Source organism: Bubalus bubalis, chromosome 14 (genome assembly GCF_019923935.1).
Source record: "Bubalus bubalis isolate 160015118507 breed Murrah chromosome 14, NDDB_SH_1, whole genome shotgun sequence".
NCBI lineage: Eukaryota > Metazoa > Chordata > Mammalia > Artiodactyla > Bovidae > Bubalus > Bubalus bubalis.
This window is the reverse complement of record NC_059170.1, coordinates 68,047,246-68,074,255: the sequence shown is the minus strand read 5'-3', so window position 1 is coordinate 68,074,255 and position 27,010 is coordinate 68,047,246. Positions and strand designations below refer to the sequence as shown.

At 41.7% G+C, this 27,010-nt stretch overlaps 1 protein-coding gene across 16 annotated transcripts in view; it reads left to right on the top strand.

Annotated features, from left to right (window-relative positions):
* CELF2 (CUGBP Elav-like family member 2) overlaps nucleotides 1-27,010 on the top strand; it is a 565,824-nt gene that overhangs the window by 249,086 nt on the left and 289,728 nt on the right. The window contains exon 2 of one of the 16 annotated variants that reach the window (XM_044928248.2): nucleotides 1,469-1,595. The exons of the other annotated variants lie outside the window; for them this stretch is intronic. Coding sequence (XP_044784183.1) covers nucleotides 1,573-1,595 — 23 coding nt within the window. The 5' untranslated portion in view covers nucleotides 1,469-1,572. The remainder of the gene's footprint in view (nucleotides 1-1,468; nucleotides 1,596-27,010) is intronic. 16 annotated transcript variants of the gene reach the window in all.

The following is a 27,010-nucleotide window of genomic DNA, read 5'->3' as shown; positions in this document are numbered from 1 at the left end:
TATATAAAACACAGGGCTTTTCTGGTGTTGATTTTTCTAAATCTGTGCCACATATTTTCAATGGCGTTTTCCCACAAGAATCTATTAGATAAGTTTGCAAGATGTAATATGTTTGAGTCCTCAAGGCAGATGAACAGATAGCTTTTGAGGTAGATGATTATGCTTGATGGCCCCGTGAGCCATCAGGCGTTTAAAGAGCCGGATTGTTTAAGGCTCTGTAGTGGGTATAGAATTGTTGTGACTTGGGCTTCATAGTCCTGGGGTTTTCAGTGTTCGACATCAAAACTGTACATGAAAATAGATCTTTAAATGATCTTAACTATCAAACTTTTGTTGTTCTTGTGTGACTATAGAATGTCATTTGCAACAGAGCATAATGAAAACAACCCCAGAACTGATATTTTAAATCCTTTTTTAAACTGGGGCAATTGGTTTTGGATTATAGTTGGAGATGGGGATTTTTTCTTTGTTTCACCTTTTGACTGATCATATGTATGCATTAGTTTTTTTTTTTTTTTTAATGTGTTTGAATTTTTAAACAAATTTTAAACAAAATCTAAGAGATGCTTTCTTGGAACTGAGAAATCAGAAGTGGAAAAATCTATAAGTGCACCTTTAAAGTATTAGTTCAGATTTGTGATGTTAAGAGTAAGATGCTGAGGAGAAACCACCAGTAAATTAAAATGAAATCTTCCTCCCCCACACATTTGGTGAGTAATTTTACTGACAAAGAAAAAAAGTTACCCTAAGTCAACTTGGTGCATTAACCTTTTTTTTTGTTGTTGGGTGCTCCCAAGTCGGGATAACCTGAAAGATGTCTATACGGGTCTAATTAAACTGGAAGGCAGTTCTAGGGACATCATTGTGAAAGCTGTTAAACCAGACCTCATTGTTTTATAGATAAAGAAATCATTAGAGGAACAATGGGACCAGTCCAAGAAGGCAGTGTTATCACTGCTTCCCTCTCCCCACTAAAAGGACAAATACAGGAGTCATTCATTGAACGCCTACTGTGTACCAGGACGCTGTACTTAGGCTTTCATAGTCGCTATAAGGGTGGTGGGTGTTGCACCCATTTCACAGATGATGTTTGAATAGAGTACATTCTTGTGCATGCTTTACAGGCAGTAAATAGTGAAGCTGTGGTTCACTTGTGTGTGTATATGTATATATGTGTGTGTGTGTATTATATAAATGCATGTTTATGTGTTGATACAGAGAGAAGAGAGGACAGAATTTTTGTTGGGAATGGTGGAGAATTATTAGGAGATACATGCCTATCATTTAGGATTGACTCTCTAATTTGATTCAAATTAGTGAATTGATCACACTTGCTTGATTCAAATTCACAGTTATTCCATGAGCTCATGAACTAAAGAAAATATCTTTTAATTTAAAACTTTTCTTTTTGTTTACCAAGTACCAGCAAGGTGAAAGTCAAAAGCCTTGAGTTCTTTTTTTTTTTCAGTCGGCATTTAAAGTTTTTTGGAAAATGCCATTACCAATAATAATAAAATACAGTGCTGAGATTCATCACCCAATTCCTTGATGGACATAAGAGGAAATTAAAACATGAAGACGCTAAAAGAAGGATGGTGTGTATGGTACTTTAAGGAAATTTTTAAAGAAGTATTTTCAGGGGGGGATTTCTGAGTGCCTATCTCAGTATCAACTGCTTCCTGAAACCGAAAATTCCTCCCATGTTGGCATTTACAACACTAATGTTATCTTTGATCTGGGTTAGAGGTATTATTTTAACTGAGTGTTGCTGTTTAATTGTAATTTGCTGGATTGAGATTACTCTGGCATCTGTTGATGAGATGCGGTCAGCTGGGAGGAATAAGAACCTTGCAAGATAAGATGAAAAGAAGATAAGATTTTCAGATATGAACCTAGTGATTAAGATTTCATAGCCTCATTAAGAATGTTTTCCATCCCAGTGGCCCCTCCCCCCCAACACTATCATAATAGCATTTTTGCCTTTTGATAAAAAACAGCAGTCTCCTTCCCTTTTTTACATAAATCCCCAGATTTTTCATTCCTCCTTACTCCTTTCTCGTAGCTTTGTTTCTTACAAGTTCAGCACCCCCTCTCTTGTCATTGAGGCTTTTATACACAGTCATGTACGATGGGGGTCTGATGTCGCTGTAAAATTGTAGACAGACCTCACAGTTGTCAATACTATCAGGATCTCTTACCTGATTTGCATTTCACTGGGAAACCTCGGGATTTTCAGTACGTGGCAAGCAGCCCAGTGAGAAATCAGTAAGTCACAATGTCTTTTTCACTTCCCATGCTGAACCTCCAAACTTAAAAAATCTTTATTTCCCATTTAAAGTATTAATACCGGAAGTTTTTTGTTTTTGTTTTTTTTTCTTTCAGAGGAGGCTTCGGTTTTTGCTTTGGGCTGGCAGATTAGGCCGTCATGAAGAGTTAGCTATTTCTCAGTGTCATATTTGTTCTACAAAACTGCAGAAGAGAGGCTTTGTAAAGTCCAAATGATTTCCAGCTCATACAGTTCAGTCACTCAGTCGTGTCCGACTCTTTGCGACCCCATGAATTGCAGCACGCCAGGCCTCCCTGTCCATCACCAACTCCCGGAGTTCACTCAGACTCACGTCCATCGAGTCAGTGATGCCATCCAGCCATCTCATCCTCTGTCGTCCCCTTCTCCTCCGGCTCATCAGCCCCTCCCTGTTCTCTTGCCCGTCTGTGTGTATTTCCACTGTCCGGGTGGAGCAGGTGATACAAGGAAGCCAGCCTCGGTGCTGTGCTACTTGTGTAGCGGTGCAGAAAATGCATTTTTATTTTTCCTCAAGAAAAAGCTCTTGCTGAACTTGAAGGGAAACAGAGCTGCACATTCCTGGAAAAACCTTGGTGGGAAACAAAAACTAATTAGCGCGGTAAATGTGATGCTCGCAGGTAATTGTAAAATAATTATTCCCCTTTAGCATCATCAGTGTTTAATTGTGCCATCCAATATTCTCATGCTCTGAATCTAGATGTGAAGGGATGGAAACCCCCCGTCTCCTCCTGGGAATGTCTTTTTCATTTACGGTAAGCTTCAGACTCTTCTGAAAGGACTGTTAAGAAGAATGAGGGGGAAACATACAGGGGATTTTCAGCAGCTTCACTCTTCCCATTTGTTCTAAACTGTGATGGAAAGGGATTACTCCAACTAGTTTTATAGAAGTACAATTCCGCTTATGTGGTTGAAATACCTTGTAAGCATATTTGGGATGTACATGTTCACATTGTTAACCATGGAGTTTTATGAGCAGTCTGTTTTATGAACTGCAGATTGTATATTATGTTCGGATCCCGAGAGTGATGCTTTAAAATCAGCTGATGATTTAAAATGAAATGCTAATAAATATGTAATCATATGGTTCTCAAAATGACAGATGAGTACAAATTTCGGTTTTTGGTTAAATTTTAATTCCTCCATTTGAATGAATGCCTCAGAGCCAACTTGCTGGCAAATTATCAAACCCATATTTTTAAATTTCCCCTCCTAAAGATATATGTAAATCAAGTTTAGGCTGCATTTAGACGAAAATATCATTTTAGTTTATTATTCTCAACTTGTCTCCCAGATTCATGTGGCCTTTTACTTATGGTCAGATATTTAAATAAAGAAATCGGTTGGAAAGAGACCTCAGTTTAAATGATGCGTGCCCCCTTTCCATCAGCAGAAGTTAAACAGGTAGAAACAGGGTTCTTTTAATAGTGATAGTGCTTTAAAAATGGGGTACGGGCAGTTGTGAATTTTAAGTCTTAATAATTAAAGAAATCGGTGGTTTGTTTTCTCTGTGAGATTGTTTATGATTCTGTCTGTCATGATCGTAGAAATCAAGTTCCCCCAGCCCATTTGCCTGACATTTATAGACTCAAACAGGACTGAAGACTTCCAGGGGTCACAGATGACGGTGCTGACGCACTCCTCAGAGAATGCATTTAATTTCAGCTGATTTCTCTGACATTTTGACATCACTTGTGGACAGCTTTTGAAAAAAAATTTGTTTTTGAGTTTCATGGAATGGAATAGTTCTTCAGCTTCCATACTAGGATCGAAAATTCAATGTTTTTATGCTGAAGGGGCTTCATTTTCGTGCTTTTTCACAAAGAAGTTCATAGCCAGACTTGGGCTCATTAAATTTTAAGATGGTATTTTAGATCCTTTTCCTTTAATGATGTCTTCCTGTCTCCTGGTCTCCTCCTATAGCAGGAAATTTGTACCACATTTATGTGACAAAATCAGCTGATCCTTCAGGCTAAAAGAGCAAAATATTTTGTTGTTCACTTGGTTGTAAATGTGTGTAAAAATAGGTGCACACGTGTATAAAGACATATGTATGTAGATATAGGTGAAACATATATATATATATATATGTATGTATGTGTTGTTGCTCAGTTACCAAGTCATGTCCGACTCTTTGTGATCCCATGGACTGCAGTATGCAGGGCTCCTCTGTCTTCCACTATCTTCCTGGACTTTGCTGAGATTCATGTCCATTGAGCTGGTGATGCTATATAACCATCTTATCCTCTGCCCCCCACTTCTTCTTTTGCCTTCAAATGTACACACACACATACACATATATATATACACACACACATACATATATATATAATTTATATATTTATAATTATGTAGGTTCAATATCATGTAACTATATATAATATAAATTATATATAAATTACATATATAAAATGCACACATATATATTAAGTATCAGTTCAGTTCAGTCATGACCCCATATAAATAAATGTGTGCATATATATATATGCACACATCTATATGGAAAACTATCTTTGCGTAATTCTTCACTTTCTTAAAATACCTTCCATTTAATGATCTTTGTCTCTAAAAATTATGAAATATTAGTGACACTGCTGGAAATAGTTCTTCGAACGTTGTTTTGACTCTTTGGCCCAGAAGCTCAGAGCAGCTTCCGTTAAAGGTGAAGAAAGTGTCACTGTGATGGACCTGTCACACCTTCTGGGTGAAAAGCTGAGACCCTTCCCACCCAGTTGAGTGACTTTTCTCTCCTTGCTGCAGAGTCCTCAGACCTGGGGACTGCTCCTGTTTCTCAGTTGCCGTTGAGATGTTGCTCATATCAAGAGCTTACAGGTTTAGGGTAGGAAGAAAGGGTCTTCACAGAAGCATATCAGTAGTCCCTCCATCCATATTTTCATGGGTAGACGTGGCTGGGGCTGTAATCCCATAGCTATTATCCCATAGCTTCCTGTTGCTGCTGAAAGGAGAATTTGAAATCCTACGTCTAGTGGAATTCCAGCACATCAACTGAACATCTTAAAAAGGCTAAAGCTACAGGAGATTTATGGACCTGTTTGGGGATAAATTGGTATAAACCTTCTTCAGCACACATGCACACCTTGACACCAGCTGTTTTCTCTGTACATCTCCAGAGTAAGACATTGGGTGTCACACAAATGAAGCCAATGTAGGCTGAAATCTGATGTTTCATATTCTCCTTGGGGGAGGGGGGAAATCTTAAGGGAATAATAAAAGAGAAAGATGATAGGAAAAAGTGGAGGAAGGAAAGCTTTTGGTCGTGGACTAATGGATAGTCGTTCCGTGCTCTTACTCAGCTGAATCTTCTGAATCAGACTTCTCTAGGTCATTAACAGAACAGCTCTTCCTAAAGTTTTCTACCTTTCTTAGGTCTTCCTGATAAATATCTTTTGCATTCTTTTCTGTGAGTCTTCCAGAGGGCTTCTTTAAGCCCAATTTATTGTCCCTCTTCTGAGGAGTTTCCTGAATTTCAAGAGAGGGGGCCACATGCGTCCATAACACCGTTCTCAGAACTGCAGCCTTGAGAAGGGCAGCACTGAACACCTTGGCTGTCACTTGCAGTAGGTTCCACCGGCACAGCTGGTGTTTCTGTGCATAGAACTGTATTTTGACTTGCTAGACTATAGAAGGGGTGTTGAGTGTTCTGGTTGGGCAGAAGGGCAGCATATTTTGGAGTGATTAACTTTATGGATGTCATTGTCTTCGCCTGCTATATTTGGCTCTGCTGCAGCTGTGTTTGCCTTCTCAAAATTGTCACCAGGAGGCCTCCAGCTGCAATTATTCCCTTCAGTTTGTGCTGGTAGCATCCTTCCTTGTGACTCCTGTGGTCTACCCTGCCATCTTGCCTCAGAGTCAGGAGTCAAAGGCAGCACACGAGTTCCTTAGGGAAAGCCTGATGGCTGGTTAACACAACCGGCAACTCCATCTCAAGACAGTAGCAGTTAAGTCATCTTCATTTTACATTCTGGTGAGACCTGTCAGGGTGCTGCTTTCTCTTCACAGAAAGCCCATATTTTCCTCCTACTTCTCTATTGCTCTTCAGTGGCAAAGGGTCGATGCCAGCATGTACTGATGGACGGTATTTCTTCCTTATCTGTATTACTAGAGCAGTTCCAAACAGGTTTTATTTTGGTTTTGAATATAATTGCTTTATAGTGTTATATTTTCTGCTGTACAACAAGGCGAATCAGCTGTCTGTATACATATATCCCCTCCCTCTTGGACATCCCTCCCACCCCAGATCCCTCACCCCACCCATCTAGGTCATCACAGAGCACCGAGCTGAGCTCCATGAGCTGTACTGCAGCTTCAAGTCTGTAATGGCAATCCCAATATCCTAATTCGTCCCACCCTGCTGTCTTCCTATGTCTGTTCTCTATGTCTGCTTCTGTATTCCTGCCCTGAAAATAGGTTTATCTGTCCCATTTTTTTTAGATTCCACATATATGCATTAGTAATATACGTGGAATATAGCAACCCTAGAGTGATGTTTCTCTTTCTGACTTGCTTCAGTCTGTATGACAGACTCTAGGTCCATCCATGTCTCTGCAAATGACCCAGTTTTGTTCCTTTTTATGGCTGAGTAATATTCCATCGTGTGTGTGTGTGTGTGTGTGTATATATATATGTATACACACACACACACACACACACACATATCACCTAGTTACCCATTCATCTGACAATGGACAGAATCAGGACAGAACAGATTTTTACTTCAGGTATTTTCAGGCCCCTCACAAAGCACCTCATTGCAGAGGAGACTTAGAGCATTTTTTTCCTGTTAGTTGAGCCCCTCCCACAGAATTTTCTTTTCTCTCAAGAAGATTTGAGTAAAGGTTGGTCTTCATATAGAAACCGTGTAACTTCAGTTGTCTGTGTGTGGGTCTTAATCTTGAGTTAGAATTTCCTCTTGGATCATTTCTGCTTGTTGGGGACACTTGCCCTGCATCAGGAGCTGCTGTGTGTAGCAGAATGGCACCACCAGGGATGTGGCTGCAAGATCTCTCCACCAGTGACTGGAAGGTCATCCTTGAAGGATGAGCATCTTTTCCTAAACAAGAGTCTGCTGCCTTCTCCCGGCCTGTCTCCTGATTTGTCCCATACCCCCCTCTAGTTTTAGGTGACTTGTCAAGATTCCTCATGTAGAACATAAGGAGACTCAGGTACACTTCCTTACGTGTGCCCCAGGATTGTTTGAAGCTCATGTCCAGAGAGGGATGACAACCTAAATATTTTACAGCTTCGTGTATCTTAAGACTGACCAAAGTTTACCTGCCTTTCCTGGGAGAAGCAAACACAGGGAAACTTCATTACAACTAACCAGTTAATGTCTTCTCCCTCAGAGCATTCATGCTCTAACATCTTGGCTGAAGACCCATAAAGCAATATTGCTCCCATATAAACTTTCAGACAGGACCACATTAAGAAGACTGATTTTGTTTTTGTTTTTCTCTCTCTCTTTCTGCTCGATGATTGAGAAATAAAATACAGATCATGTTCCAGCTGTGTATTTGTGGTCAGACCTTGCATTCTGGAATGAGGTGAAGCAAAAAGCAATATCTCCCTCCAGTATCCCCATAGGTATATTTGGAAAAGCCAATCTGTACACCAGCTGGAATAGATCTTGATTTTCTTATGGGAGGAGCCTCAGCTGCTCATCTCACCTGATGGGACTCCTAACCCCAGCAGAAACCCAACCATGATGTGAACGTGGAAATGAGTATTGTAGGCCCCCATTGCCTGCTGGCCTCGTGAGGGGCTCAGGCCACAAAATGCCAAGAATCTCTGAAGGAGGAAAGGACTTGGAGTGATTTTTTTAGGAGTTGGCACAGTGGGTGGAGGTGGGCAGCTAGCCACACGGTTCATCCTGCTTTTCTGCTCTAGTTACCCAAGCCCTTACTTCTCCTGACACAGTGGATAGGGTCCTTGAAGTCCTAAAAAGCCAGAGTTGCTGCAGCCAGTTGAAGGTTATAGGGCAGTTGTTCCTGTGGTTATAGGTCAGTTGATGGATTATGATCAGATTCAGCTGGGAAGCCTCACGCCTCCTCTGAGTCCATTGACTGAGGGATGTCCTCCATGGTGGGTCAGGGGCCACGTGGCACCCACTCTGGTCAAGGGAGTGACGTTGCCAGTGAGACACCCCCAGGTCATGAACGTAACCTCCCAAACCAAAAATCCATTGCCTCCCGTCGCAGACCACTTTGCATGAGGGTGAACCCAGGCACTATCAGAGATGACAGTTGATTCTGAGATCACTGGGGGAGGAACATGGGGTCCGTGGGTGAAAGCTGGCAGAAGCTTTTGAAAAGGGGCTGCCTTACAGATTCTACAACTGTTTCTTTACACATTGATGAGTTCTTTGCAATTGGAACGTTTTATCTTCTCAGCGTTTAAGACCTCTAATTCACTTTGTAGGCAGCCTTTCAGTTGGGCCAAGACTTAGTGTCCAGCTGTCATAAAAAGCGACCAAAATTGTACTTTTTTATATTTATTTTTAATTGGAGGACAATTGCTTTACAATATTGTGTTGGTTTCTGCCACACATCAGCATGAATCAGCCATAGGTATACATATGTCCCCTCCCTCCCACCTCCCACGCCATCCCACCCCTCTAGATTATCACAGAGCAAACAGATTTGAGCTCCCTGTGCCATACAGCAAATTCCCACTGGCTATCTATTTTACATATGGTAATGTATATGTTTCACTGCTATATGTAGATTCCATACATATACATTAATATAGGATATTTTTCTCTTTCTGACTTGACTTCACTCTGTATAAAAGTCTCTGGGTTCATCTACCTCATTAGAACTGACTCAGATGCATTCCTTTGTATGGGCTGAGTAATATTCCGTTGTATATAAGTAGCACAACTTAATTATCCATTTATCTGCCAGTGGACATCTAGGTTGCTTCCATGTCCTAGCTGTTATAAATAGTGCTGCCATGAATATTGGGGTACATGTGTCTTTTCTGTGTGTCTTTTTTGATTATGGTTTCTCAGAGTTTATGCCCAGTAGTGAGATTGCTGGGTCATATGGTAGTTTTCAAAATTGGACTCTTATCAGCCTCAGGAGCCATGGAATGGCCTTGATCCGGTCTCTATGACTTTTTCAGATCTACTCAGAACGTGATACTTTGATCCAAATTGATTTTGTATTTTCTGTTCAATAAAATAACAATGTCTTCCCAGAAGCCAAAGAAAATGTTTTCTGGCATCAACAAAACTATAATTCTTTGACAACGGAATACTTCTTTTTAATATGTTTCTCATAATTCTGACGTTTTAAAGAGTGTTGCCTTCTTCTGGATGTGCTTTCCGAAATATTTTGTGACATTCGCTGTTCTTGATTTAGGATGTACTAACAGCCCAGCCATGAAGCTAGGACTTGTATAAACCATCAGTAATCCTCAGAAAACGTTGGCAACGTAAGTTGTATTGTTCTTGTTTTGCAGAGGAGGAAAGGAAGTTCTAGAAAATGAAGGCACGTATCAGGTTGAATTTCAGACACATTGGAGAATTGGCTGCTGAGTATGTGGATCCTGAGTATGAAATAGTTTCTTAGCTGTGACCTAATAAAGATTGAAGACAAAAGGAGAAGGAGGCGGCAGAGGATGAGATGGTTAGATGACATCACCAACTCAATGGCCATGAATTTGGGCAAACTCTGGGAGATAATGAGGGACAGAGGATGCTGGGATGCTGCAGTCCACAAGGCTGCAAAGAGTCAGATGTGACTTAGTGACTGAACAACAAAAATAATTATAACCCACTTTCTTTATACTCTTTCACATAAATTGCTTGCTCTTGATTTTGTTTGATCTTCTGAGCCCAGAAGGCAAGTGTTAGAAGAAGGGGTCACCATAGCAAAACTGAGATCCCTTAATGCCAGAGGTAGAGTCTTTCTTAAAGCTGAGATAAGGAAGCAGTTAACATTGAATGTTAAGTGTTAGTCGTGCAGTCCTGTTGGACTCTTTGCAACTCCATGGACCATAGCCCTCCAGGCTCCTCTGTCTGTGGAATTCTCCAGGCAAGAATACTGGAGTGGGTAGCCACTCCCTTCTTAAAGGGATCTTCCTGACCCAGGGATCAAACCCAGGTCTCCTGCATCACAGGCAGATTTTTTTTACCGTCTGAGCCACCAGGGAGCCAACTTAGCTCCTTATTGTTTGTTGAAGAAACTGTGTCTTCCAGGAAGAGATGTGTTTGGGGGATTTCATTAGACACCTGGCATCCCACCCCCATTTAATTTCTTCTTCCTGATTTTTGCACCTGATTTAGAGGTGGCCTTTCTCAGGGTGCTTTCAGTCCATAGCATGTCATCTTGTGAATTAGAAAAAGACTCCTGCATGGCATTCAGTCCCTGATGTCTCCCTCAAGTGGTTACTTGCCACTGTGTCCTTTCTGTAGTTAACCTGCAGTTTTACCCCCTCTTCATAAATGGGCCAGAGAAGTCTGCAATAGAATAAGTGTCTCTGTACAAGGTAACACATGGGTTTTAAATGATTGACAGCCGTGACCAACTTAGGCATGGTCCCTGGTCTCTTTCAAATGTCAGTACTCTTTTGACCTTTTCATAACATTTTGCTCAAGTGTGTAAACAATGGAGGGCTTCCTTGGTGGCTCAGCAGTAAAGAGCCTGCCTGCCATGCAGGAGACACAGGTTCGATCCCTGGATCGGGAAAATCTCCTGGAGAATGAAATGGCAACCTACTCCAGTATTGTTGCCTAGGAAATCTGATGGATAGAGGAGCCTGGTGGTCTCCAGTCCACAGGGGTTGCAAAGAGTCAGACATGTCTTAGCAGCTAAACAACAATAAACATTTGATGGGACTCTGGGTTTTCAGCACATCAGAGATTGTGTTTCCTCTGTAGATACCCAGAGTAGAAGAACCAGTAACAGAAAAGTTAAGAGTAGAACTCAGGCCTGGATCTGTCTAACCCACACATCATTTCGTACCAGATATCAGCTTGTCGCAATGCCTCTATTCTTGGCAGGAGGCGCGTTGTAACCTCAGAGGACGTGATTGGAGTGGAGTTTTCATGCCCCGTGTGGTTATTGTATTCTTGCTACTGATGCAAACATTATCTATAATTACATTTTCAAGTGACTGAAAATTGCAGGCTTTGTTGAACAAAAATACAGCCAAAGAATGGAATGTATATCCACTCCACCCTCATTATAAGGCTTTCAGAAATCAGACTATAAGGCCCAATACTGTGGCTCTCAAACGACATGATACCAGCTCTATTCTCTGATGTTTGAACACTTTGTCAAAGTGCTGGGTTCCCAACGATGATCATAAAATTGGAGGAAGATGTTATTATTACTCTTTTAGTGCTCTGCCGGCTCCATTGTCAACTCTGTCACAGTGGCAGGATCCACTCACAAATCCTCTGTTTCCAGGATGTCACATCCAGAAGCCACGATTTGATTTAGATCCAAGGAATGGTGGGCCGCTTTGAGGGAGTTGGTTGAGATAAAGAGACTGTTGCTTTCCTGGGGTAGATACTGTTACATCCTTATAACACATTGTCTTCAGTCTGCCTCTCTTCCCACCTAGGGTGCAATTTAAAAATAAAATTGCCTCCATGGGGACCTATTGCAAGTTAGACCTTTGCCTTGGTCTTAGAACCTGGCCATGGGACAAGAAAAATATCCTGGCCAACCTCATTCTTCTAGACTCAAGATAAGACCCCCCCTCCAATCTATTTTCACTGAGAACTTAAACCACATGGAATTTAAAAAAAAAAAAAGAGAATCTGACATGTGAGACCATAGTACTTCGCTCATTGTTGATTAGCATCCGAAAATTCAGGGAACCCATGAAATAGAAAGTATTCCTTGGTTTTGGATGGAAGGCAAACAGGAGTAAGAAATTACAGTGACGTTATTGTTAATTTGTTTCTAGGATATTAACCTTATCACTGACATGATGGTTCACAAAACCACAATTTGCTGTCTCAGCCCTAGTAGAGTTCAGACTCTTTGCAAAACTGAAAAAAAAAAAAATCATTGGGGTGCTTTAATTCAGAAAAGAAGCTGGGCAAACACTTGAGTTAGGCTTCCCAGGAAACCCACAGACCTTTCCTGACTCTGTCGAGTTCTGCCCTGACAAGTAGGACCCCAGTGTCATCAAAGAGGCATTTTTCAGGTCATAATTAAAGTGTGGGCAGTTGGAATCCACTTAGTTCTGGTGTATACCTGGTGAACTGGATGCTCGTGTGCGTGTGTGCAAGTAAAGATTCTAGAAGGTGAAAACATATGTCTGTCATAGTGTATTGTAACACACACATATTGTGTTACCTTTTCTGACATAAATTATAAACTCAAATGTGTGTACAGTTGGGATATGGATAGACTGCTTTATACTGTAATATGAAAGTTACCATGTTTTTAACATTCATAGAGATGAAATGAGATAATTTGGAAGTCCAAGTAAAATGCTTTCTATGTGTAATACAACGAATCAACAAGATTGTGTGTGTGTGTGACTTTTTATTTCATTTTAAAAAATCTAAAGGGGTTGTTGCGGCTGTTGACACTTTTGTGGCAGCGGAAATCCTGAGACCTGGCCATTCTCTATAATATAATTGCCAGTTTGTGAAGTGTAAGTGAGGGCAACTCATTTTGTATATTTCATCAATTCCCTTTGTGAATTACACTTTCCCACATTCAGCGTGCTTTTTTGACAGGTTATGTGTTTATGTATCTAAGTGCCTGGGCTTCCGATAGCTTGGGTTCTTAACCAATCAGCAGAACTTACTTTAAGAAATTTAATTAGCCTAGAACCAAAGTAAATTAGCTTTTAAAGTTATCTAATTCTCGGGGTTTCTTGTTTGCTGCCTCAATAGCAAATTGATTCCACTGTGGCGTAGTCACTCGAGCGCGAGTCAGAAAGGACGTGGCCGTTGTACAGTTTGTGCTGCGCACTGAATGGTTAAAATTAAGTTGGACGGCTGAGGAGTTGAGGATGTGTGAGTCACCACTGACCTATTCATTGGCTGAGTCAATCAGTTCTAAACATTTTCTCAGCTGAAATCTGCGTGTGTTTCTTTAGCTCTAAAATTCCTGCCCGTGAACAAGAGTTGCAGCCTGTGTTGAGTGTCAGCCTTTAATGTATTGGCTGGTTGCTGCTCATTCTAGGTGTTACAGAATTTTATGGAGTGTTAACAGTAGTTCATATTTTAAGTTAAACACTTGGTTACTCTGAGGTTTTGTCTATCAGTTTCTTTCTTTTTCAAGGAAATGCAGGTTTAAGATGAAGAAGGCTCTGCACTGTTTGTTTTGGGTTCTGCCAAGATTAGTAAAGGATTTTCTTGTTCGAAAATAAAAATATAACTGTTTTGTCTTTCTAAAGACCTTCGTTCATCATCCTGTGGATCAGGTGAGGGGAATATGATATGATATTGCCTCAATTTTTTTGCTATACATACATCCTTCCTGGAGTTCTTAAAAATATTATTACTAAGGACATTAAGTGGAGGAAACGTGGTCTCTTGGTGGTGATATGCATGTACATTTATGGTCTTGGCTGCTTGGACTGTAGAAGCCAGGCAGCTTGAGAGATGGGGAAACATTCACTGCAACATGTAATATTGCAGTTCTTTCCCATTAAAAAAAAAAAAGCTGCGAGAGTAATAGTGCCCTACCCCACTCCATTAGGTCCAGTTGGATCAGGTGTGATCCACAGAATTAATTGTGCAAGCAAAGAAATCTGGATTTTTATCCTGTCCAACTTTTTGCACCTTCAGTTTCCTATAGACAGACTCTTGAATTTATGCTTGATCTAGAGTCTGGAGACCAAGCTGGCATGTAGTGTGAAAATAAGCCAGTGTCCTAGCAGCCACTTACCAGTAGCTCAAGATATGACCTCCAGTTGGGACTCAAGACACAATGAGTATGTGCCCCGGTTTCTGGAGATTCTGCCAGTTTGCACCTGTCATACTGGCGTCGTCATCAATAGCATCTGCCTTTCACTCTAAAAAGTGTCCCATATTTGATGATAAATTACGTGGTCCCCTTCTCATGTTTGGTCCTGTCTCACTAGCTTTCTTAAATATAAACATGTTTGCCAGCTTTTAAAAGTCTATAATAGGACTAACCCAAACCTTTCCACAAAAAGGGTTATCCATGCTTTGAAACATTCAGAAAAAAGCAACTTCCAGCCTTATTTTCTCTGACCTGTTCCCTTGCTTAAATCCTTAGAAAAGTTCTTCAGAATTGAACAGAAGTTTGCTCGCTGTTTCTAATGCATTTGTACGGGCACTTTGGGATGGACTAGCTCATTAGATTGTTTCTTTCTGACTGAAACCACTTGTTCTGAAAATTCTCGTCCACAACTTTGTCTGGTCACCATTCCCCCAACACATGGATTTGGCGTTTGAGGACGTGGACACCATATTTAGAGGGCTGCCTTTCCATTCAGCTCTGTTAAATTCATGAAATAACTGCCACATTCTGGAAAGCTCAACTTGGTGGCTCCATTAGTTCTGTTAAAGTTCAGCTGGCACGTGAGCAGAGCCAGAGAGTGACCTGATGGTACAGCCTTTCTTTGTCCTCATGCTCCCCCCAATGAGATGGGAACAGGAGAGCCCAGTGAAGGTATGATGACCCCAGGGTGTCCACTGATGTTTTTGAATTTCAGTCTCTGGGGTGTGTTTTTGCCCTCTCCCATGCTAATTCATCTTTCTCCTTCCATGCTGGAACTTCAGAGGATTTGTGCAATCTGTGTGTTTAAAATCGATTTCCTGATTTTTTTTTTTTACATTTATACCCAGCTGTTTGTTATTCAGTGCAGCCATCAGCATCTGCGTCTCAATGGACCATGTAATGTGCAGCTGTAGCCAGATGTAACACTTCTGCTCTCTAAATGTTTCCGTTAGAAGCTTAGAGAGGCAGGCTTACGACTGCTGATAACCAGGTTGCTGGCATTAATTTACCCTCTGGAGCTACACAAATTCTGCCTGGCAATTTTATTTCACGACCAGCGAGCTGAGCAGTGTTTGCGATCTCCATCCCCAGTAGCAGTGTTGACACTGTATATATCAAGTACACCCACACTGATACGAAAGGTGCTTGTTCGGCTAATTCAGACGGCAGGAAGCTAGCTGTCTGATCTGCATGCGTAACACTCTGCAAGCAAGGTTGTACTCGAGAAACATTGGCCAGGATTCATAGCCAGCCTTGGCCCAGATTAAAATAAGTTCATCAACTAGTCTCCTGAAGAGAACATTTCTTAGGAAAAACAACTTTAGGATCATTTCTCTGCCTTGTATAGTCAAACCTTGTTTCTGATTTGCACTTATTATTCAAATCTGTGTCTCCTTTTGTATTTGTATGATGTATCTTTGTTTAGAGGCTATAGCTTCTACCAAATTTAATTACTTCCCTTGGAGGCTTTAAATTGAGGGCAGCGTCTATTAATTGTTAATTACATTCCCTTGCCATTTACACAGCAAAAGTGCAGTTTCTAATTGAGGGTCTGTTCTGTTCAATGACAAGCAACTTCTTCCGTCTCAATATTTACCTTTCTGTGGGGTCCGATTTTTATTTCTCTAATCTTATCTTTTATTAAACATAAAAGTAGACGTTCCAGTGATACATTGGCCATTCCTGTGATCCAGTGTTGTTATACATCTCAGAGAGCTACGTGGGAATCATATTTGGCTCTGTGTTGCCATCTGCTGGTGTCTTGATCTTTCATAGCCTCCTTAGACCAGTGTCTGATGAGAAGATGGTACCCAGGGTCTGTTCCCTTCTTAGTTTTACCGCACAGCCTCTCTGGGGATTTGACATTGGCCTTCCTCCCCACTGGTGGCTGAGGGAAGCATCACTGTGGCTCTGTGTTTGTTGTGTCATTAAGTATGCATTGCGTGTCTTCTAGATATTTGGCCTCTTGCATTATTCAGTCTTTGATTCTCAGTTTGTCGTTGTCAGGCTTCCTTTTCTAGAAAGCTTATATCCTCAGCTAACCCGTCTGGCCTGAGGGGGGGAGGGGAAGATACGTCTCAACGTTCGATCTGGGTTTCTGTCTGGATGTCTTTTGGAGAGTGGTATTTCTGCCCTAATGGCTGTGCTTTGAGTCAAGTCCAGCCTGTCTGCTCAGTGATGGCTACTTCCTGAGAACCTTGAATTGGCTGCAGTTCCTTTTCAGCAGTTTATTAAGAGCATTATCAATCTCAGGAAGGGTTTGGTAATTTACTGAAAAAAAAAAGAAGCGTTGTTTGTTCATTTATTTATTAGACTCGATGATTCACAAGCTCAAGTAACTTCCCCGCCCAGCTTGGACTGTTTCATTTCTTACTGACATCTCCATCTCCTCTTTGAAGTGGATCTGCCGTAATACTTGGCTTTCGTGTGATGATGTGCTTCTGTTCCATAGCCCCAAAACTTTAAAAAAAAAAATTAGAAAGGTAGAGAGCAAGAAAGAATCAAGCTACAGGTTGAATTAATGAGCAGGGCAAAGTGGAAAGCATTAAATCCTTTATTATCCGGGAGGTTAGGTTTATAGCAAAACCAAAGTGATGGTAGCCTGTGGTTTTTAGTGGAATTTGTAAAAATAGGGGGAAAAAAAAAACTGCTTGACAGTGCCTAGACCTCCAGGTAGATAGTCATGCTACAGTAGAAATCTGCCATCTCTAATAGTAAGAGATGCTGAAGGTAAGCATGCACAATACTGTGTATCCTCAGCTGCTGGGATGGCTGCTTCTGGAAGGACCAAGGTACACCAGCAAGGAGAAGCCTGGGTCAGGTTGGGGGGCGGGCGGGGATCGACCCATTCCAGCCTCACTTGAGAAATGACTTCCCTCGACCCCACCTGCATCCTGGCGGCTTTGTGATGTCCTCTTGGAACTGGCCTTTGATCTTATGGGGGGAAATGCTTCTCTTCTTATAAAAAATGCGTCTAGGGTGGTTTGCATTGCACTCTGCCACCAGGCTGTGCTGGTGGAGGTATGTGGTGTGTGAAATTGAATGGTCTTTCAGACTGTGGCGCTTATTAAGTTATTGATACAGGATAGTTGTCAACTTAGGCAAGGTGTGGAGATAATCCTATTAGAAAGTGATTACTCTTCTACCGCAAATTCATTAAAAAAGATATGATGCTGGGACAGTAGGAATTCTGACAGAATTTCTGGGATCAATTTAGTATTATGCATTACACAGTCATCAAAGTGAATTCTGAAATGACAGAATGTCCATGGCCGCACTGGGGATCTCATATATATTATGCTCATCCATATAGAGATCATACGTAAATTACAGATAGAGGTGGGGTTCAATGCTCTTTCTTAAGGGTTATGTTTTTTAATTGTATTGAAGTAGAGTTAATTTACAATGTATTAATTTCTGCTGTAGAGCCAAGTGATTTAGTCGTACATATATATATATAAAACATATACATATTTTTCCATATTCTTTTCCATTACGGTTTATCACAGTATATTGAATATAGTTCCCTGTGCTGTACAGTAGGATCTTGTTTATCCATCATCTGCTAATCCCAGCCTCCTAAGGATTATGGCTTCAAAATGTGCTATAACCTTTTGTATAAATGTCACATGTCAAACTCTCTTAACATTTGGAACCCCAGTTATGGGCTTAAAATCAGACAGTTAGTATAAATTATATGGGTTGGGTTCATTTTTATTAAAATACTTCTGGCAGCGATGAAACTCACGTATTAAATTTGATTTTGGAATTAAAAATGGAAAGCTTTACAGAATCATGGAAATGGAGGAGAGGGGCCTTCTGTAAGGGCTTCCCTGGTGTCTCAGTGGTAAAGAATCCACCTGCTGATGCAGGAGATGTAAGAGATGTGGGCTCAATCCTTGGGTCAGGAAGAAGAAATGACCTGGAGAAGCACATGGCAACCCACTCCAGTATTCTTGCCTGGAGAATCCCATGGACAGAGAAGCCTGTCTGGGCTACAGTCCACAGGTCACAAAGAGTCGGACGTGGTTAGCGACTGAACAAGCACTTCATGTGGGAAGCCAGCTGCCTTGCCTTCTCATTCCATCCCCACCCCTCACTGCCCCCAGCGCTGAGCACCCTGTGCTCCCATGGCATTCTGTACCTGTGAGCCAAGGGCAGCATCTGAGTTGCATCTCTTACATTAGACTACAGTACCCTGAAATCAGAAACCAAGATTCAGTGAGCTGATGACCACAGCACCTGGCATTCCTTCCAGCCCAGAGGAGGTGAGGGTGTGTCACATGGTGTAGAAAAGGAAGAGCACTCAAGAACTAACATTGCTGGGGTGGAAGTGAGCTGAGCAAATTGTCCTGGAATTCCCGCCTAGGCTGGGGACGTGGGACACACAAAGAGCATGTCATCAGAGCTGACAGCACTTTCTGAGATCCTTGAGTCCAGACTCTGAGTGCCTGAAACCTGGACCTCAAATCTTTGGCTGGGGACTTAGTTATTTACCCCTGGAGATGCCACTTTGCTGTATTGGTCCACGTGCATGTTTGGTTTACTTGTGTAAGTGTTAGGAGCTTCTAAATAAATGCACATTATTGAAGAGAAATAATTGGAGAGTCACAAGTTTGTTTTTAAAGCTTTATTGAAAGCCGCTCAGTGGAAGACCAGTGTTTAGTGTGTGTAATAACTGTGGTCATTGAAGTAGGAACTTGCATATCAGTTTTTCGGGCTAGTTTCATTACAGGCTAAAGGATAATTATATATCTCTCATATTTTACACTTTTATGCCAGTGCTACTGGGGGTGACCATGGGCCCAAGCAATGCAAATATGTAGATAGATATCTAAAGGAAATCAACATCAACATTTTTTAACATCCACTATAATTTCAGAACATAGTATGCATGGGGGGAGGTGCGCTGGGTAGAGAAGACAGCAGTGTTATCTTTTCTATTCTTTTGTCACGCTGATGTTACCATGTCATCTCTACAGAAAGGATCTCAAAGACACTCTAGGGATTGAGAAGAACAAAGTGTGTTGATGGTGTGTATCTGGGCTACTAGAAACTGATTTTTAATTGAAGATTTCCCATCTTCCAGGAGTTCAGCGTCTCTTTGTTACTGTTTAGTCATCGTGTCCGACTTTGCGACCCCAGGGACTGCAGCACGCCAGGCTCCCCTGCCCCTCGCCATCTCCCAGAGTTTGCCCAAGTTCATGTCCATTGAATTGGTAATGCCATCCAACCATCTCCTTCTCTGCCGTCCCCTTCTCCTGCCTTCAATCTTTCCCAGCAGCAGGGTCTTTTCCAAGGAGTCCGCTGTTCTCATCAGGTGGCCACAGTATTAGAACTTCAGCTTTAGCATCAATCCTTCCGATGAGTATTCAGGGTTGATTTCCTTTAGATTCAGTGTCTCTTAGGAAACTGTAAATTTCGAAAAAAAAAAAAAAAAGTATCATTTCCATGTCATAGGCAGGGGGACCAGGTATTCTAAGGGAAATGGGGATGGGAGAAGTGAAAGAAATCCCATGCCAGTGCAGACCAGGTGGCATTCCTGTACTTAACCACATCTTCACGTTGTTCTCTGTGAGAATTGGCTCCAACCGCAAGGAGATAATTCAAAACAAGCAGATACAAGACTCAGACATCATGTTTTAGAGAAGAAATAAAATAGGCTCTCTGTTATATAAACACACCAACTGACGGTTAGTGCCTGATAAGATCTTAATCTGCTATAATGACATTTTCACATCTGATAAATGGCATCATGTAATCAAAGTAACAATAGTTTATAGAAACTTTAAAGGTATAATTTGTATGGAATTTTAATTATGGAGCTGTAGAGCTCTGAGCCACCAGGAAAACCTATTTTATGCTGTATTTCCTATGTGGTAACTTGTTGTGTTGCCCCTTTTTATCATTCTGGTCCTTTTGGTCTCTCCCTCTTCCCTATACCATGACTTTAGTAATTATTTCTTGGCTTAACAAATACTTATTAAATGCCTGCATATGTGCCAGTTACTCTTCTAGATGCACCGATGTTGTAGCCCCATTTATAGAACAGATACGTTTTTACTTGCCTTCTGCCCTGTGAATTCCCTTCTCCCAGGCATTCCACCTTCTACCTTGTAGACTTTTCCATGATGCAGCTGTGTTGTGCCTGCTGTTTACCTCCATCTCTGAGGTAGGTTGTTTTCGTTGCTGTTTTCCAGCCTCCTGCCCCTAACTGTCTTAGTTCATGGCTGCTATAACAAATTACCGCAGACGGGGTGCTTAAACAGCAGATATTTATTTCTCACAGTTCTGAACGTTGGAAAATCCAGATGAAGGCACTGGCAGTTTTGATTCTTGATGAGGGCTTTCTTGGTTTGCACACAATTGCCTTTTTTGGCAGAAAGAAGTTCTGCAGTCTCTGCCTCTTCTTATAAGGGCACTAATCCTATCATGAGGGCCCCATCCTCTAACCTCATCTAAACCTAATTAGCTCCCTAAAGCTCCACCTCCAAATACTTTGGGTGTTGGGGTTTCAGCATATGAATTTTGGAGGGATATAAACATTCTGTCTATGACAGATAGTGATACCACCAAGTCATAGAAGCAGATCTGAAAAGAGAAGCGGAACAACCACAGTCTACCCTGCTGAGTGGGATAGAGTTCGGAAGGTGACAGTGTAACCCCAAGGCTGTTAGCTGTGAAGGGTGGTTCACTATTAACACACATTCTTTGGGATTTCCCTTTCAAACTTGGAGCCTGAGCGCTCAGAAAGACATACCAGAGAAAGTTCCCAAGCCCTGTCATTTCGTGAGGCTTGAGAAAATGAACGTTGTGAGTATCATTAGTACTGAAATTGTAAGGCTTCATATTAAAAATACGCCTCATATTTCTTAGTTCTCTCTACATGTGTTTAATTTCTGCTCAGTCAGGTTACAGGAACTTTTCTTATCTGGTTTTCCAGACCATTTTCTTGAGAAAATTGCCTTTTGTAAAGAGATCTCTCTGGGCCTTTTCTGTGATGTTTCCCCAGCAGGATCTCTGTAACCCTTCTGCCAGGAATCCCTTTGGACTTGAATGCATCCTGGAGATGTTACAGTGTGTAAGTGGGTATTTTTGGATGTTCACAGCCCTGTTACTATATATAAAAAGAATTCTTCCAGGGTTATTTGGATTTTCAGATATTTGGTGCATACCCAGCTCTACTTTTCTGAGATTAGTTCCATTATTCTCTATGTGGTTTTCACTAAAATTATATTATGATCTACTTCTTGGGGACACAGTTATGGACCCATGGTTAGCAGGATAGACTAGAACATTTGTGATGAACTGTTTTCATCAGAAATATGATCAGAATCTCATTAGGAAAATGAAATGAAAAGGAAAGCTGAGGGCTTAGCATGGGGTTGATATTTCAGGAAATCACCAAGAGGTTGGATTTCTGTTGTGGGCGGGGGGAGGGAAATTTTATATTTGTGACCTTTCCTTTCATATTTCTGTTACTTTCCACAGTAGATACTATATTTAATTCAGAGCTTGTGAGAGCCTGGAAACATTGCAGTAGATTCAATGACTTTTAACTGGGAAATCGAAGGTCCGTGTTCTTTGGAAGCAAGGGTCATAGTCAAGGTGGAAATGAGGACACAGTTGGCAGGCGTCAAGGCCACCCCAGCGCACAAATGACCTGACAGTCCCTGGGGACTTCAGAGAGCCACCCTGATGTTTCTCCTAACCATAGATTTTAACCTGGTTTTCCTTCTTTTTTATCTGAGAAATTGTGATTGGTTGTCAACACCCCCATCCTGCATCCCCCAGCATCATTCTTGGTTTGTTGGTTGGTTTTGTTTTACTGAGATAGTCACCCTTCTAAAGTGTACAGTTCAGTGGTTTTTAATACATTCACAAAGTTGTGCAGCCATCGTCACTGTCTATTTTCATTACCTCCAGAAAGAAACCCCACGCCTCATCTGTGCTCGTCACCACCTAGCACTCCCCTCCCAGCCTGTGAGCCCCGGGCAGTCACTCTCTGTGGATGTGCCTCTTCTATACATATGACATAAATGCATTCATGCAACATGTAAACTTCTGTGTCTGGCTTCTTTCGCTCAGTGTAGTGTTTTCTGGGAAAGATTGAGGGCAGAAGGAGAAGGCCTCAGAAGAGGATGAGTTAGGCGGTTTGCATCACCAACTCATTGGACGTGAGTTTGAGCAAACTCTGGAAGATGGTGAAGGACAGGGGAGCCTGGTGTGCTGCAGTCCATGGGGTCACAGAGAGTCTGACATGATTTAAGTGACTGTACAACGTTTTCCAAGGGTCACCATATTATGGCCTTCATCAGTATTTCGTTCCTTTTGTGGCTGGGTAGTATTCCATTGTATAGATAGACTACAGTTTATTTGTTCATCAGTTGATGGACATTTAGATTGTTTTGATTGACATGAATAGGGCTGCGGTGAACATTCACATACAAGTGTTTGTGCGAACATATATTTTTAGTCCTTTTGGACTAAAAGGAGTAGAATTGCTGGATCATACAGTAATTCTGTGTTTGACTTTTTGAGAAACTGACAGCCTGTCTTCCAGAGTGAATGCACCATTTTACTTTGCACCTATTAGCATGTGAAGTTCTAATGTCTCTACATCCTTGTCAACTTTTGTTGTCGTCTGTCTTATTTATGTTTGTTTTGTAGATGAAAAGTTTAGGGCATAGAAGGTAAGAGTCAAACCGTCAGAGGGTCATAGGTAGGATCAGGGAGAGAATTTGTGTTTCCTGACCATAGTCACTATTTTCCTGATACATTTTGTTTTAGGAAAATCAGATGTGAAAAAAATCATTATTCTGGAATTGACCTATTTTTATATCCCCATCATAAGAATAGAGTGTTCTGTTTCTTCGTTATCTGGTTGTGTGTCTCCCACCTCAACCTTTTTTCTGAAATGGAACTTGAACAGCCAGCTGCTTCCTTGCCGGTCTCCACTTGGGCGTGGACTTGGTATCTCAGACTTGTCCCAAACCAGACTCTTGTCCCCTCCCCCTTCCATTCCAGTCTCCCTGAGTGGTACCCAGCTGTTCAGGACAAAAACCTGAGATGCTTCCGAGCTTCTCATTCTCTCAACCTCCAGATCCAGCCCATCACTCAATCCTAACCGTTCATCCCGTAGTCACTTCTGTTCAAGCTGCTTCATTATCACTCCGCTGACCAAGGCGCTGTCATCTCTAGACTCCTCTTACCGGACTTCAGACCTTGCATGTCCCCTGACCACCCCACTTCCATGGCTTCTTTGCAAGCCTAGAAAGAAACGTAAAATCCTTGTACCATTCTAAAGCCCTTGACTGCCCCATGCCCCTCGGTTCCTGCCATATTCTGCTTATTCTAGCCCTCCCAGTTTTAACTCTTAGCTTTCCTACGAAGATGCTCGGATACGTTTATCTGCTTATTTTCTGCCTACCTTTCAGGATTTAAGCCCTGAGGCAGCAGACACTTCCTGTCTTGGTTTTACTGCTCTATCATCGTAGGTTGAGATCAGACTTAACACGTGCTAGGCACTCAATCAATTACCCTTGAATGAGCAGGCTGTTTTATTCTTCTTCCTGGCATCACTCAGAATCGTTTTGCTGTCAGCCTGTGTTGAGTGAGCTTTTAATCTTTCTTCCATTTTGCAAAAGGTCTCCCCCTATAGTTGTGTATAAATCTGTGCAAGCCTTTCCATAGCACAGTTCCTTCATAGATAAATTTGCAAGCGTGCTTGGCAGGTGCTCTGAGACCTCATCTGAAAAATGCCCCCACCGATAACCAAGATGATGATTATATTGTTGTCATTTTTATTACTCAGTCTGGTTTTAATACATTACAACAGTATGGACCCTGTTAACCAAGTATGTGATAATGGCCTTGCATTATAATACCCTAGGATATAATATTGTAATGTAATAATATCTTATTGCTGTGCTCCTGCTAATAAGGATCTCACTTACATATGCACAGAGCCCTAGTAGTTTGTTTTTTTTTTAATAAACATTCAGGGGGAAAAATTTGTTGAGCGTCTTGTCTAAAACATAAGCTACCAAATGGGATGTTGACAGTATATATCCATGTATATAAGCTGAACATGCAGAGTTTAATTCAGTCATCTTGCTGTGTTGCACATTGTTCCCTAAAATTCCACATTGTCTAAGTGCCTTCCAGTAGATGAGTAATTCAGGAGAAGAGACTTGCTCTTAGAGTCAGGTTTCCCTGAGTGTCAGTCTTTCGTCTTGAAGGTGCTGTGTACCCATAAGACTGTCTCTTTCTCATCAGTGTTACCTCACCTGTAGGAATGGGATGAACAACAGTAAGCCGCTTCCTGAGGTTGTGTGAGAATTGAGATGATTCATTTCAAGTACCTGGCTGGTAATAAAATGTGCAATAAATGTTAACTGCACTTATTAGTACTATTACTATCTTAAAACATTTGCGCACTCTGGCTGAAGAAATAGTCATTCTAGCATCATTTTGCTGAGGGATATCAGGGAGAGTAGTAAACCAGCTGTAAATAGCGCAGTAAAATTCAGATGTATTCCCTTTGCTCCCCCCCACCCCACTCCAGAACTGTATCTCATTCAGCTCCTGGAAAAAGAGAACCGGGCTGCCGCTAAACACAGCGTAACAAAATAATACAGAAAGAGACCCCCTTAAGGTACCATACATGTTTATAGGCTATTTAGGGAACAAAAATGGATCTTTCTGTAGCACCGACTCTGGCCAAAACACTCAGGATACCCATTAGCTTTCGTGCTCATTTAGCTGTTATAATGGCAGTTCACATTCTCTTCCTCTTAATCTGAGTCTCTGGGGGTGGTAGTGAGAGAACAAACCCAGAATTGAAAATACCCCCAGTTTGTTTTTAAAGGCAAAAGCAACAACGTGGTCACCCAAGTCTGAGCAAGGAGGCTGCCCGGCTCTCCTAGCCTTCAGCTCCGCTCTGGTGTCAGCCACCGTGGAGCGAGTTCACGCCTCCTCGGACCGTCTGCACAGAGGTTCCCAGGGCTGCACAGCGGGAGCACTGCAGGCTTGTTGGAAACCCTGAAATCCGGCCCACCCCCAGACTTCCTGATCCCGTTGGTCCCCTGAGGGGCTGAGAATCTGCCTCTCTAAGGAGCTCTGAGGTGGTGCTCCTGCGCCCGCCAGAAGAGGAGACAGCTGCAAGCACTTGGAGGTCTCCCCAGCGCCCAGGCCCGGAGCCGGGCACGGGGTATGCCCCAGGATATATCCACTTGTGGGTGTGCTGTGTCTGAGGTCACCGAGATGAAATATAAAAGGAAGATGAAGTATATTAAGGTTCTCATTGGGCGCCCTGCCTAATCCTCATTAAGACTGTCCTGATTTCTTTTATGTCCTGGGCGTGTGGGCTCAGGGCTAATTTCCATGGCTTCTGCATCCCTGGTGTTCTGTTGTTTTCATCTAGTCCAGGGCTCTCCTCATTTACCCTTTCTGTTCTCGAATCTCTAGACAGACTGCTCATCATAACCCTGGGAACCCTCTGGACCAGTGTGTGCGTGAGAATTCTTTTACCTCCCAAAGAGCATCTCTATAAGCCCCTTGTTGTCCATCTCATTTCTGGTCCCCCTTAACTGAAAGCTGGAGCCTTTGGCTTGTGGCTTCATTTTCTAAAACTTTAAATTTGATCGAAAGTGTGCCTGTGCTAAGCTGACATTGGATTGAGTCCCTGGGGAGAGGGAAAGGGTTTGTAGGAAAGGGTACAAAACAAACTGGACTAGAGGAGGGATTGTTTGGAATTATTGTATTGCCAAATTCATTGTTTATTTCTCTCTCATTTTTCTGAGTGTGAGCACTATGGGTATTCCTTCACCAGAAAAGAATTTTAAGGGGTGGTTTTGCATATCCCTTAAAGTCCTCCTATTTGAGCATCAACAAATTTTAGAGGAAAGTAGTGTTTTCCTTCACAAAAATAGAAAGAAAAAAAAAATCAGTTTCCACTTCCATGGACCCATTACCACTTACAACGGAACCTTCTATGCAAAGATAATAAAGACCTTTAAATAGCTTTTTCAGTGAATTTTTGAGTACAATTTTCACTCTTTGCTTCCAGCCAGCACTTGAGTTCAGGTTTTAGTGTTTTGCAAAGTAGATTCCATGGAACACTAGGAGGATGTTTTATGGATGGAAAGCATTCGGTGACAGAAATAAAGCTTAGCAATCACAGGTTTAAATAAAGTTAAACAAGTATCTTTAATTTCTTATTCAAGACTAATCTTTAATATGGGTTTTAGGCCTTGTGGGTAAGGGAGAGAGGTGTTGCTAGACTCTTCGGCATAGGAACTTTTGGTAGAGCTTCTTATGGTGTTCGTGTCATTTAGTACAGACTTTAGGGGAGTACTGTGTACAAATTCTTGGGTAGTATCATAATTTTTGATTCCTAAAGGAGACTCAGGGATATATAGGATAGAGAAAGCTACTCTTTTTCTGTACAGATACAAGAGACATAATTTTGGTTCCTTTCAGAAGTAGGAAAAATTTCTTTTCAAAAAATGTACGGTAGTATGTCAGTCATTCTGTCACACTTAAGGCCCCAGTGCCTACCCTGAATGCTGATTTCTGGTTAAATTCTTCTTGAATATAGAAATGTTCATTTTACATTGTTGAATTTAGAGAAAATGCCACTGTCCAATTCACCCAGCATTCTGTTGCTACATGTACTTCTATGGTGAGAGCATGCAGAGAGGTCATGTTTTTTTTCCTCCCCTCCCAGATGTCAACTTTCAAAATCATG